This window comes from Giraffa tippelskirchi, chromosome 10, assembly GCF_054371585.1.
Source record: "Giraffa tippelskirchi isolate mGirTip1 chromosome 10, T2T-mGirTip1v1.2.pri, whole genome shotgun sequence".
Classification (NCBI taxonomy): domain Eukaryota; kingdom Metazoa; phylum Chordata; class Mammalia; order Artiodactyla; family Giraffidae; genus Giraffa; species Giraffa tippelskirchi.
In genome coordinates, this window is record NC_137284.1 from 148,022,562 (window position 1) to 148,036,797 (window position 14,236).

A 14,236-nucleotide genomic window follows, 5' to 3' on the forward strand; every position below is an offset into this window, starting at 1 on the left:
CAACGCATAGATGAGGGAGACGAGATGGAGAAGAATCCACCTGATGCCCAGCAGCTATCATTTTGTGTGGCTGGGTTTAGAAGCCTGTTTCAGCTATCAGGTGGCTGTCAAGTCTGGTAAGTAAGTAAGTGTTAGTCGCTCAGTCATGCCCAACTCTTTGCTACCCCATGGACTGCAACCCACCAGGCTCCTCTGTCCATGAGATTTTCCAGGCAAGGATACTGGAGTGGGTTGCCATTTCCTTCTCCAGGGGATCTCCCCAACCCAGGGATTGAACCCAGGTCTCCTGCACTGCAGGCAGATTCTTTACCGACTGAGCTACAAGGGAAGCCCAAGTCTGGTAACATAGCCTTGTTTTATCACGTATAGTAAACGTTCTGTTAATAAACCAATTATTATATATTCACCTGTTGTATCAGAGACAGAGGAGCCTGGTGGGCTAGAGTCCATAGGGTCTCAAAGAGTCGGACATGACTGAAGCGACTTAGCAGGCCTGTTGTATCAGATCACACGTGCTGCCAAAACAAAAACCCACACAGTGGGTAGCTTAAACAAGAGAAATTCGTTTTCACACAATTATGGAAGCTGGAAGTCCAAGATCAAGGTCTCTGAGGCCTCTCTCCTAGGCCCGCGGATGGCCTCCTCTTGCCGCCTCTTCCCATGGTCTTCCCTTTGTGCACGAGGCTGTATCGTGTCTCTTTGTGTGTCCTAATCTCTTCTTACAAAGACTCCAGTCACACTGGCTCGCACCTGCTGCTGGTGCTCAGTTGTGTCCAACTCTTTTGACCCCATAGACTGGGATTTCCCAGGCAGGAAGACTGGAGCGGATTGCCATTTCCTTCTCTAGGGCATCTTCCCAACCCCAGGATCAAACCCACATCTCCTGTAGCTCCTGCGCTGGCAGGAGGATTCCTTACTACTTATGCTGCCTGGGAAGCCTCATATTGGCTTAGGGCCCACCCTAAGATCCTCATTTTAACTTAATTAGCTCTTCCACAGCCCTATCTCCAAATACAGTCACACTCTGAAATATTGAGGGATTAAGCCTTCAATAATTTATGAGGACACAATTCAGTCCATGACTCCTGTGTTTCCAGATTTGGTGGCCACCCTGGAGATATGGAAAAACCAAGGGATGAAGCTCCAAGTTATATCATAGTAATGTGGAAGCTTTTCTTTACAGCCAATGGCAACCCAGCTGAACCAGCCAGGCCCTTTCGTCCCTCGAGCTGGGGATGTGGCATGACTGTGACACCATCATGACCGGACAGAGACCAGCCTTGCAGCATGCAGACACAGCCTCGGGGATACAGACTCTGCTTGCCCCGGGGGTGTGGTGGCATTCACGTGGCGACTCTGCCCAGAGCAGCTGCAGGGTGTGGAGAATAATGGATGGTTCTCTCCTAACTCAGGGCCCCATCCCCTGCAGCGTGTTCTCCCTCAGAGCCTGCCACCACCCCCCTGCCTCATCCCAGTGAACCCCTAAGGCACCTTGGCTGTAAAGCCCCATGTGACCTGCCTGCTGCCTGCTGCTGACGCAATGGTGTATAATTCAGCAGTGATTTATATTCCATGCAGGTCTGAGCAAAGCTATAAAGCACTCTCGAGAGCCAAATGCTGCTGAGGCGTCTCATCTAAGCAGAGGAAGGGTTTGTGTACATCAGCTTCGCGGGATGCAGAGCACTGTGAGAGGAGGAGGGAACCTTCTTCTGTTTGCTGATTTGCTTCTTTACGGATTTCCAAATCAGAGAGGGGCGGAAGGGGGAGGGCTTTAGGGAGGACTTGGGCTGCTCCCTCACCTCCCTGACACACACGTCCACGAGGGCACATCGGCACAGACTGGGGTCAGGACAGAGGCGCTCTGAGTGCCATAGCAACAAGGCACCCCGCAGGGGTCAGGGATACACAGATGTCACTCCTTACTCCCAAGAGCAGAAAATGTCGCCCAGATGGATTTCTGGCCCTGGAAAGCTGCAGAAATTCTACTCCAGTGAAGTTTTGGGTGCAACTTGGTCACAGAAGGAATAGCTATTTGGGAAAAATGCCTGTGCACACAATATGAGACCGCCCTGCATTCCTGTGCAAACCGAACCTTCGCCAGGCCCTCGGTTTCCTAGGCGATGGCTTCTTGAATTAGTAAGAGCACTTCCACCGCCTCGCCCGAGGCTGCAATTTCAATGCTATTTCTCCACAGGGTTCATGGCTGTGGGGTTCCTGCTGAGGCTTCTCTGACAATCCCAGAAGGGAGTGGAAACACGTGTTCTCCTCTCTCCTCCTGTGGATGCTAAAGCAGCAGTCGCACAGGAGGCCCCATCCCACCTGCCTTACATACCTGCAGCCACTGCACTGAAGTGGCCTGAGCAGGGGTCGATACCAGAACTCTGAATATCAGCTTAAAAATATCTTAGTAATCAGCCTTCCAGCTGGTACTGGGTTTGGGTTCAAACCATTTGAGGGCTGCAGAATAAGTGATCCCTGGTGACATTTCATGGTTGCAAACGAATTAACTGCCCCTAAACAATGCTCTCCCAGTCTGGCATTTCTTAACATGGCAACCCATCCAGAGATCCAATTTTCTGTGCTTCAGGCATTAGGTTTTCTGTAACTTACAAGTGAGGAGTCCCAGGTGGTGCTAGTGGTAAAGAACCTGCTTGCCAGTGTAGGAGACTTAAGAGACACAGGTTCAGTCCCTGGGTCAGGAAGATCCCCTGGAGGAGGGCATGGCAACCCACTCCAGTATTCTTGCCTAGAGAATTCCATGGACAGAGGAGCCTGGTGGGCTACAGTTCATAGGGTCCCAAAGAATTGGGCGTGACTGAAGCAACTTAGCACACGCATGCAACTTACAAGTGAGGATTCATTTTTGTAGTCAGTGCAGTATCACCAATGGGCCCCAGGGTGCAGGGCAGGAGGGAACCTGTAGGAAGGGTGACCAGTGTGTCCCACTTAGCCCAGGTCTTTCTCATTTTAGGACCAGAAGTCACACTTCCCAGGGACACACCCTCTACCCCACCAACTCCCAGACAAGCTGGGGTGGTTTATCACCCTGCTAAGGAAGAAGGACTTTGAAAGAAAAAAGTCAGAAACTTAAGGATTTTGGAGGAAGTGCTGGGAATCTGTGTGTAGCCAAGCTAGTACCTGGAACATACATGTCCCCTGAGGATTAGGACACATCATTGCATAATATGTGATACCACAGACTATCACATAATCCTGTGACTCAGTCATGTTCTGGTGGTGGTTCAAGTTGGAGGAGAGGGTGAAGTGGCCAGAAAGGGTGCAGGGTCCATGGAGAACTGGGGGAGCCCCAAACCTGAAAAGACAAAGGAGGAAATAGAGAGGGACCTCGAGGGAGAGGGGACCAAGCCTGGCTCTAGGGGCAGTTTGGAAACTTAGAGAAGAGAGAGCCTAGCAGGAAGAAGCTGTCAAACAGCCAGGAAACTAAAAGTAGGGAGAAAGCTAGAATCTGGTATTTGGCGACCAGAGAGCCATTAATTAGAGATGGCTGCACAGCGAAGCAGGTGGGTGAGAAAGCTGTACTTGGTGTTGAAACAAGGAGTCGGCCTTCTGGACATGAAAGCTGTTTCCTCTGTCTCACCCTCACTAAGCCTCAGCTGTGTCTAGAGTGGGGATGCTAGGGGGACTGGAGGCGCGATGCAGTGATTCCACCCTCTCCCCTTCCAGCCAGGTGCTGGCGGGACAGGCAGACAAGAGTGACCAGGGCCAGGCCATAGGTTGCCAGGTGACATCGTGGGTGTGATTCCTAACCGTGCTCCAGATGGGGCTGGTCATCCAGGGAAGCAGATGCTGTGTGTGAATCAAGAGCAAGCATTTATGTTTACAGATATCACCGTTACACACCTTGGCCCTGCCTTCCTGCTCGCAGGTGGAGTTTGCAAGGAGGGACTCTAGAGGGGTCTGGAGGACACATCTGCGTCAGCGAGTCTTGTTAGCACCAACTCTCAGGCTGTGGGAATCTGGGGTGGCGTTGTTCTCGTCTAACTGGGCTCCCTGAGCTCTGAGTCCAAACGAGTGAGAGTCTTGCTGCAGAAAGGGTAATTAGGTTTCATTTCTTCTTCAGACCAGCTGCAACTGACCAGTTAGGGCCAGCTGCCTGGAGGGCACGGCTGAGTAGGAGTCTGAGGTCCCTTCCAGGACCAGCAGGAATGAGGGTTGAGATTGATTAGCTATTTCTGCCAAAGGCATGGACTTGAAACTATTAGAAGGGCCATTGAACTTTGCTGTCCAAAGCACAGTTCCTGTAATGACAGACCTTACGGGCCCCTTGTGAATGGACAAGGCTAGTGCTTTTCAAAAATGTTTAGATCAAATGAAACTTCACGTGGAAACAGATCAAAGCAGGGCTTGTCCTGGCCAAAGAGAGGAGAGAGGGCTGGGAGTCTCTTTACTCCCTCTTCCTTCCCAGGGGCAGTTCCAGAGGCACTGCAGTGGCACAGGGTTTGAAAATCCCTGGAGGAGGGACTGCTTTAGGAGAGGCCTAGGGAGGGTCTCTCTGAGAGGATGGAACTGGAGTTGAGATCCCAGAAGATCTCAAGAAGAAGGCCATTTTAGTGAGAGAACAGCAAGTGCAAAGGCCCTGTGGTGAGGACAGGCTTAGCCCGTTTGAGTCACAGAATGTTCTCTCGTGTGACTGGTGTACTGGGAGTCTGGGGATCAAGCTGAGAGATGAAGTCAAGTAGGTAGGAAGCATCCACCCAGGTGAGGCCATACAGGCAGGGTAAAGAGGTGGGCTTTGAATTTTTTAACATATGGCTGGAAGAAGAAGGTGGAGCATCACTGACCTGCTACAGAGGTTCTGTGGGAAGTGATGAAAGCCTGGCTGGGATGACAATGGTGAGCATTTCAGAAGTCAGAGGCATGATGGGAATGGGGTACAGACATGCCTTTTCAACTCAGCCTTAGAGACCAGGACCCTGGGGCGCTGGGACTGAAGGAAGGATGCTCTCTAGGCCAGGTGAGAACCCCCTTCTGTTTATTGCCTGCAGACACCCTGTTCCTTTTTCAAGACCCTGCTTCCTCTGGGAAACCTCCCCTGGCCCAGGATAGTTGTCTCTTACCATTTACTTCTGGGTATTATTCCTTCTTTTCCTAAAGATGACTCGATATAGGAGGGACCTTCTAGCTATCTGCTCCAGCTCTCTGATTTACCGATGAGGGTACCAACTGTTCAGAGCGGATGCTAAACTCAGGCCCTTTAATCCCCCATCTGGCGCTATTTCCACTTCATCCTCAGCTTTTCATTTTTGTCTGTCTCCCATCCCCAACGAGATTATAAGATTTTTTTTCATCTTTTTATTTTAGATTTAATTAAAAATTCTCAAGAACAGTGATCCTATCTTATTCTCCCTTTTATCCCTCTAACATCTAGCATAATGCTTGGTACAAACAGAGAAGTTCAACAGATGTTTGCTGATCAGCTGTCAGGCACACCGTGGGGCCCGAGGCCAGAGAAATGTTCCCTTCCTTCCACCCCATCGCAGCTAACCTGCCTCCCCCAGGCTTGGCATCCCTTAGATCTGGCATTCACATTTCTGCTGTCCATTCTTGCCTGGCCAGTGTCACAGCCAGCTCTGGGCACACAGTGGAGACTTGCTCCCAAGGGAAGGGCTCGGCTAGTTCTTTTCACTTAATTGGTAACTGTAACTATAATTAGTCTTAAAGTCTGATTGGAATTAGGCTCAAACCCCAAGACATGGGGGAAATTATTGAGAAGATGTGACCACGGATTAGAATGTTTGCCTTTCTTGGATCCTCACTAATCAGTCAGTAAGTGCTCCCGAGAAATAAGATAACCCAGTCTACAGCCTGCTCCTTGCGAAGCAAGAACTGTCTCATTACTTACCCAAAGCACCACTGTACTTGGGGTGAATGGAAAGAAGCTGTGATCCCCAGCGCTGTAATATCTATGTGTGTGTGTGTGTGTCAGTTGCTCAGTCATGTCCAACTCTTTGCAACCCCGTGGACTGTAGCCTGCCAGGCTCCTCTGTCCATGGGATTCTCCAGGCAAGAATACTGGCATGGGTTGCCATTCTCTTCTCCAGGGGATCTTGCCCACCCAGTGATCGAACCCAGGTCTCCTGCATTGCAGGCAGATTCTTTACCATCTGAGCCAGCAGAGAAGCACTTGCCCTTTATTTGAGGTGTGTTTTCTAGCAGAGGCATTTAGAATCTCTGTAAGTTCCCCAGAGAACCCCAGGGATTTGGTGGTGGTGGCGGTGGGGGGTGGAGGAAGTTCTGTACCCCACCCTCCCCAGCTGGTCGCCAGTCCACAGATCTGAGAGTTGGACTCATCACCTTAGGACACTGGGTCAGGCAGGTCCTTGCCCATCTGGGCCTGTTAGCCCACACACACTCTGGGACTCCATCAAAGAACATCGTTATCTCAGCTATCAGAATAGCGGTGGCAACATGTGCTGCATTCAGTCTGTTAACCGAGGACCCACCAGTTCCCTACACGGGTGTATTTCCAGTTACTAGTGCACATTTTTCCAAACTTAAATTTAGAAGTGCAGAAGCACATGAAAATAAAATCCTCACCCAGAATGAAATCCTCACCAATGTCTGTGAGGGCTGACAGATCCTTCCCCACCTCTTCCCATTTTGTCACACAGGACTTCTCCATGGGTTGCACAGATGACCTGCATAATGGGCCATCTTGAGTGAGAGCCCGCAGTTTTTTCCCACCTATGGGAATATTGACAAGAGCTAGCAAACCATGGAAATTTTTAAAGGTTGCCAAGTCACAGAACAACTGACATGATGTGGAGGCAGAAAGATACCCCAACTAATACTGTTAACATAACAATAAGATGTATGTTATCAACAAGATGGGCCATGTCTAGTTGGTAGGTAATTAGGTCCATGTGGTAATTAAGTGATTAGGTTTTGATTTATCAACCACATTCTTTCTGTCCTGCCCACTATGCTTGCAGTTGTTGTTTTTAAGTTGCTAAGTCATGTCTGTCTCTTTGCAACCCTATGGACTGCAGCATGCCAGGCTCCTCTGTTCTCCTGTATCTCCTGGAGGTTGCTCAAATTCACGTCCATTGACTCAGTGATGCCATCCAACTGTCTCCTCCTCTGTCGTCACCTTCTCCTCCTGCCTTTAATCTTTCCCAGCATCAGGGTCTTTTCCAATGAGTTGGCTCTTCACATGAGGTGACCAAAGTTTTGGAGCTTCAGCATTGGTCCTTCCAATGAATATTCAGGGCTGATTTCCTTTAGGATGGACTGGTTTGATCTCCTTGCAGTCCAAGGGACTCTCAAGAGTCTTTTCCAGCACCACAATTCAAAAGCACCAATTCTTCCGTGCTCAGCTTTCTTTATGGTCCAACTCTCACATCCATACATGACCACTGGAAAAACCATAGCTTTGACTGTACAGACCTTTGTTGGCAAAGTAATGTCTCTGCTTTTTAATATGCTGTCTAGGTTTGTCATAGTTTTTCTTCCAAGGAGCAAGCATTTTTTAATTTCATGTCTGTGGTTACAATCTGCAGTGATTTTGTAACCCAAGAAAACAAAATCTGCCATAGTTTCCACTTTTTACCCCATGTATTTGCCGTGAAGTAATGGAACTGGATGCCACGATCTTAACTTTTTGAGTGTTGAGTTTTAAGCCAGCTATTTCACTCTCCTTTCACCTTCATCAAGAGACTCTTTAGTTCCTCTTTGCCTTCTGCCATTAGAGTGGTATCATCTGCAAATCTGTGGTTGTTGATATTTCTCCCAGCAATCTTGATTCCAGCTTGTGATTCATCCAGCCCAGCATTTTGAATGATGTACCCCATATATGAGTTAAATGACCAGAGTGACAATACATAGCCTCGACATACTCCTTTCCCAATTTTGAACCAGTCCATTGTTCCATTTCCAGTTCTAACTGTTGCTTCTTGATCTGTATACAGGTTTCTCAGGAGGCAGGTAGGGTGGTCTGGTATTCCCATCTCTGCTTGCAGAACACCCTTAAAATAGTGTCCTTCAAGTTTTATCAGCTACTGGCAACTTGTGAAGATCATCAGGTCAAGATCAATTTTTCTTGAGGCTGACTTTCTCTCCCAGAACAGATCACTGAACTTAATCAGGAGGACTGTGCCCCATTTGATGAGAAGAAATGTCTCCTTTTTGTAAAGTATCCTGTGTAGGTACAGTTTATAGAGAGCTCTTGGGTGACTTCAGTCACATGCAGAGCTTTAATTTACAAGATGTTGACTCAGTCCAAGTCTCTAGCTCAGAAATTTCTACCAGACTCCCAACCCGTGGTCCGAAGTCCCTCAACATCCCAAGAGCAGCTCAGATTTGAACTCAGCATGCACGTGCACACACACAAACACACACGCATGCTGTCTCTCTCTTTCTCTTTCCCCACTTCCTGTCCTAAATCTAAATTTTAGGAAACAATATCATGCACACCCAGGTTTCTAAACCAGAAAGTGAAAGCGTACTTGAGGCCCAAGCAGGCTTCAAGGTTTTGTTGGAATTTGGATTCTTGAAAACTGGTGTCAAAGTGGAGCATTCTCCAGCTCTGGCTCTCCCAGCCCATCACTGTCTCCTTCCCTCACCCCTCTCTGCTTCTTCCCTCACCTGGATCCATGTCTCAAGGTTATACACAGAATCTCTGCCCTCACACAGGGTCTCGCTAGGCTGATCAACAGAAATCACCTGAAGAACTTTTGAAAAGGAAAGCGCCCCATACTGTCCCGCAAGACTCTGATTCAGAGGCTCTGGGGTGAGGCATAGTCGACTCTGGGCACCCACTTAGAATTCTGTCTGAACCCCAGGACAGAGAAGGAGGGACCCTGGGTGCTTTGTAACCCTCCAAGTTTGGGACCACCGTTCTCCCAAGAAATGATGGTACCGTATGTGTTTGTACACGATGGCTGTCGCTACACACACAAACACATACACCTACATGCTTCCTACACACACAATTTCATTTATGCCAAGTCCCTCCTGACGCACTGCTTTCAGCTGCCTCTACTAACCATCATTCACTAAACAGTCACTCAGTCCTGCCGTGCTCCTTCCTCCTTTTCTCCTCTTGACACAGCAGGGTCCTCCCTGGACTCCCTGCCTCTACACTGCCCTCTGCTCTGCTCCTGACTTAGTGGCCTTTGGAAATGCAGATCACAGCCACTGAAGTGCTTGGGCCCCTGCCTACACCAGCCTTCCCAAAGGTTACATATTTCTTCAGGCCATCACTGTCCCATCTGCGGTGACAGAGCAAACAAGACACAGGGAAACGCAAGAAAAGTTCTTAAACTCATTTTAGGTGCATCTCATCTCTGTTGGCTAAAAGTGGGCTTAGGATTCTATTTGATAATGTTCTGTCTCTTGTAGCAGCCTTCTCACTGGAGGTTAATATGAGCAATGGTTTTCTTTGTTTTTGTTTTTCTTGAGTTTTTTGGTTTGTTTGTCTTGTTTACTATTTGACTGTGTCGAGTCTTAGTTGCGGCCTATAGGATCTTCAGTTGGGGCCTGTGGGATCTAGTTCCCTGACCAGGGATTGAACCCAGGCCCCCTGCATTGGGAGTGTGGAGTCTTAGCCACTGGACCATGAGGAAAGTTCCTAAGCAATATGTTTTGTTTTTGTTTTTGTTATAAGGAGCATCATATAATAAGCTTGTGAAATACCTCTTAAGACTAGGTCAGACTGGTTAACTTACGTGACTGTGGATTATGCATCTTCGTGGGTGAGAAGTCACGTACAAAGTTTCCCAGAGTTGCTGCCTCTGCTTCCACATCGTAAAGGAGTTTTCCCCTAGGCTTGGTGTCCCACGGAAAACACTCTGGTGTGTGTTGTCTTATGGGAAAAGGCTTCCAGGATTTGGACGACTGGTTGGTAAACGGATTCAAGGAAAACCTAGGATCATGTAAGACGTTGTATGTGAGGAAAAAAAGAATAAAGATGTTTTTTCTCTTTAAAGAAGTAGCATGGGGGTGTTTTCTGCATCTCCAAAGAAAGACAATGAATTTTAAACGCTTTCGAAAAACGAGCTGAATGCTCTTCTGTTTGCTTCACCCTACACAAACTGGCCTGTGATTTATTGTTAGAATTTTCCCAAAGGAGAGATGTCCTGAGTTTGTCCAAGACCGGGCAGTTATCGGAGCGTGAGGCAGCCTTGATACTATTCCCCTGTCCGTGAATGTTTCCAAATATTGATCTCATTAGCAGGTTACCCTTAACCTGCATCTTTTCATTTTTCTTATGCAAGAAAATAAAAAAATGTAATAAACCTCCCTTCTCTCTCTCTTCCTCTCCTTCCCCTTGCCTTCTCCGCTGCCCCTCCCCCGTCTCCTGTGTCTCCCCTCCCCCTCCAGGAACTTTCTGCATCATCTCACTGTGCACCTGTGTGGCCGGGATCAACTTTGAGCTGTCACGTTACCCCCGCTATCTGTACGGACTCCCCGACGACATCAGCCATGGCTACGGATGGTCCATGTTCTGTGCGTGGGGAGGCCTGGGCCTCACTCTGATCTCGGGATTCTTCTGTACCTTGGCCCCTTCTGTCCAACCTGTCCCGAGGACCAACTGCCCCAAATCCAGACCCGAGAACGGGACAGTATGCTAGAACAACAAGCCCATACTCACACACACACACATATATATATATAAATATATATATAATATACATATATATGACAAAACTCAATCAAGACAATGCCAGTGCCAAGGCAGAGTGGGGGTCGGCTCAGGCACCCACATCTCGCCGGACTCTGTGTCGCCTCATCACCGAGATGGGGGAAGGCATTCCCCTCACGTGGCTCTTCCATCGATTCCTAACTTCTGACTCCGTGGTTTCTTGAGGACAGCGTGAGCATCACCCCTCAAAGACAGGGTCCCGATTCCAACCACTCACAAGGATGGGGGCACCGGGGGGTGGGGGCTGGGAAGAGACAGTGCCTGTGGTCCAGGGTGGCACAGGCGTAGCCAAGAAAATGCCCTCCCCTGAGCCGACAAGAGGGGACACCGCCCAAACCCCGATCATACCGCCAAGAAACAGCGCCCTTAGTTCATAGAATGTAACCAGATCTTCGAGGCCATTTCCAGAACCATTTTCTTCTCCTGCTCTTCCCGTTCTGATTTCCTTCCTGGCCGACCAGCGACACACCAGAAAGTGGGAGAGAAAACACACCAAGAAGGAAGTTTTCTCTCTGCTGCCAAACTTTTGGATGAAGTTCCGGAGGTGGGAAGGGGGAGAGAACGCCGTGCTGAGAGGCAAGACCCACATCAATGAAAGGACACTTCCGTGGATGCTCAGAAAGCCCAGTCTTACCTTCCAGCTGCCTTACACCCGGTTAAACAAGAGGCCGCCCTGCCCCGAACCCAACCTGCACTCCCTGGGCAGATCGGAGCCTTGGAGTAACCCTCTGGTGTGTGTGTGTGTGTGTGTGTGTGTGTGTGTGTGTGTGTGTGTGTGCGCACACGCCTGTGTGCAACAACTTTGGATGGTTTCCTTTTTTTTTCTTTTCACCTTTTTAAAATACTACTGGATCATGACTGTTGTCTATCATTTGTGCTGGCTTCATGGCCCAGGATGGAGGCCCCAGGAACTAGGCAGCATCATGAGGGTGGGCCTCTATGGGTGCCAGTTCTGCAGCTTGACATCCCTGCTGTGTGTGTGTGCGTCTGTGTTTTCTGAGTGTAGGATTTTTATCATTTGTGTTGCATTTTTCTATTATTTTTAGTGCAGCTGAAATTCCCTGAGGGCAGAACCAAGAACACAACCACTGGGCAGAGGACCTGTGGTGCTGCACATCCCAGGTCTGGGATGCCACAGGACCTGGCCCCCTAACTTTGGAAGTTCAAGACACACCTGGGCACACAAGCCCTGAGTGAAGAAGGGAGCACGGATCACGAGGGAGAAGGGGAGTGGCCTCAGTTACCGCTGGATAAAGTCCGTACACCAAATGAGACCTTTCCCTTCCCGTCACGGAAGCTGTCCTTTGTCACTGGACATCCACCCCTTTCCTAGGGGTGACCTCTGTACAGACGAGAGAAAATGGGTCCCATGCAGAGAGAGCCGCCATGTCCCATGGACTCCAATTTGTATGATATTGTGTAAATTCATGGAGAACTCTTGACTCTTGCCATCTTCGTCCTTTCCCTCTTAATATTCAAGGCCATGAATCCCAAAATCGCCATTGTGGTGGCTAGCATCCAAGCAGAGGTGGCCTCGATCCAGCCCAGTGTCCCAGGCTCAGTTGAGCAAGTTGGCACTGCAGGTGTTGACGAGCTGTGATGTCAGCCAGAGGGTTGTGAAAGCTGTGGGGATGGGATCTGCTGGCAGGAGTGGGCAGCAGCAGCCAGCGGTCACCTCAGTGACCCCGCAGGGGCCGAGCAGCCCTGGGAAGCAAAGATTGAATTCCCCTAGCGGTCCAGCCATGGGTTCACTGCGTAGCCGAGGGTTCAGTTGCTTCATAACTGCATGTGCTCTGGGCGCTTTGCCTCCCACTCAGCAGCCTTCCCCCCAAGCCATGCCCTCTGTTTCATCTCCCTGTCTTCTGTCCCATCTCCCCTCCAGCTCCCCCCTTTCCCCACCTGTGAACTGTTTCCCTTCTCACTATTCCACACACCAGGCTCCAAGGCCTGCCTCTCTCCTCATCTGCCCTTTTTGACTGTGTGTGTCTGAGTGTGTGCAATTCATGTCCAGATAGGGCATCTGATGTGCACGGATGGGTGTGAGTGTGGGTCTGTGTGTGTGTGTGTATCTCGGGTGCATTTTGTGTACATTTGTGTAAATGCACACCTGGACGCAGATCTGGGTGTACTACTCAAGACTTCCTTGCTAGTGACACGGGTCAGCTTCTGCACAAAGGCTCGCATGTGAGTGCTTTGTGCGTGGGGTGCTGGGAGACGACCGGGCGGGAAATGCTGTTAGCTCCCAATTATACTTCTAAGGATGACTTTTCAAACAGAGGATTTATTCTATGAGAAAGAGAATTTTCAGGAGAACCCAGTATTTCAATTGTTTAGAGAATTTTGAAAAAATAATTTTCTTTGAAAAGTTCAATTTCCCGCTTCAGGGGAAAGGCATACTTGGGCTTGAGGGAAAGTAAGGGGAAGTATCTCAGATTGAGAGACCTGTGCCTCGCTTCCAGGCATCTGGACTGGGCTCCACCTGGCAGGGAGAGGTGGGTGTCCACCAGCATCTGTTTGGGGCAGAGGGCTTGTCTGTGACCAGATCCGAATTTCAGCTAGTTCCCAGTTGTGGGAAAACGGAGAAAGAAATTCCAAACAGGGCAATTTGTAATCAGCCACTTAAATCCTTCTTAAGTAACTTTTCTTAAGGAGCCAGTACTGTTCACCAACCTGTGATTTATACCCTTTTTTAAAAATCCCGTGCTTGCCATAAATAGATCATCCACTCTCTCTGACTGCTCATCTTTATTGTTGTTGAGTCGCTAAGTGGTGTCCAACTCTTTGTGACCTCATGGACTGCAGCACGCCAGGCTCCCCTGTCCTTCACTGTCTCCCAGGGTTTGTTCACACTCATGTCCATTGAGTCGGTGATGCCATCCAACCATCTTATCCTCTAGCGTCCCCCTCTCCTCCTGCCCTCAATCTTTCCCAGCATCAGGGTCTTTTCCAATGAGTCGGCTCTTTGCATCAGGTCATCTTTATAACAGACCTTTAACACAGCCTTCTGTATCCCTTTGAAATGTCCCTAAAATGTTAGGAGACCTAGGAAAGAAGGAAACCACCTGGGCTCAGCTCACCATCAGCAGAGCAGGAGCTTGGACCTGCTTTTTTGGTCATGGGGCCAGAAAGGTACAGATGCGCACACTCTGGGTCTGAGTCTGCTCAGGGCCAGGTAAGGCCTGGCCACACAGCCAGGATAGAAGCCCTGGGCAGATGGCCAGTCCTGGCTGTGGGAGAACCACCCTGATGACCTCGATCCCTCCAGCACAGGGACTTGATCCCAGATGAAGACGTGCTGCCCCAAGCTCCTACTGAAGCTGTCGTGCTGTGAGTGCTGAGGAAGAAGACCAGGAAGAGAGGAAGGAGGAGGCTCAATCTGTGAGCCTAGTTAGCTCAGGCCCTGCTCACCCCAGGTCAGAGTAGGACCCCACCCTCTGGTGGGATTCACGGTCAGCAGCCTTACCCACCAGCCCACACCCCAGGTCAAGTCAAATTCCCTACAGATGTATAGACGAAGCCTATACTGTGTATGTGTTCTGAGCTCCATGCAAGCCAACCTTGAGCCCAGGGCCC

The 14,236-nt window shown here is 49.5% G+C and overlaps 1 protein-coding gene across 1 annotated transcript in view; it reads left to right on the forward strand.

Moving 5' to 3' along the window:
* TMEM178B (transmembrane protein 178B) overlaps window positions 1–10,673 on the forward strand; it is a 385,563-nt gene extending 374,890 nt beyond the window's left edge. The window contains exon 4 of the mRNA XM_081534345.1: window positions 10,342–10,673. Within this exon, the coding sequence (XP_081390471.1) occupies window positions 10,342–10,592 (251 nt within the window). The 3' untranslated portion in view covers window positions 10,593–10,673. The remainder of the gene's footprint in view (window positions 1–10,341) is intronic.
* The last annotated feature ends 3,563 nt before the right edge of the window (window positions 10,674–14,236 follow it).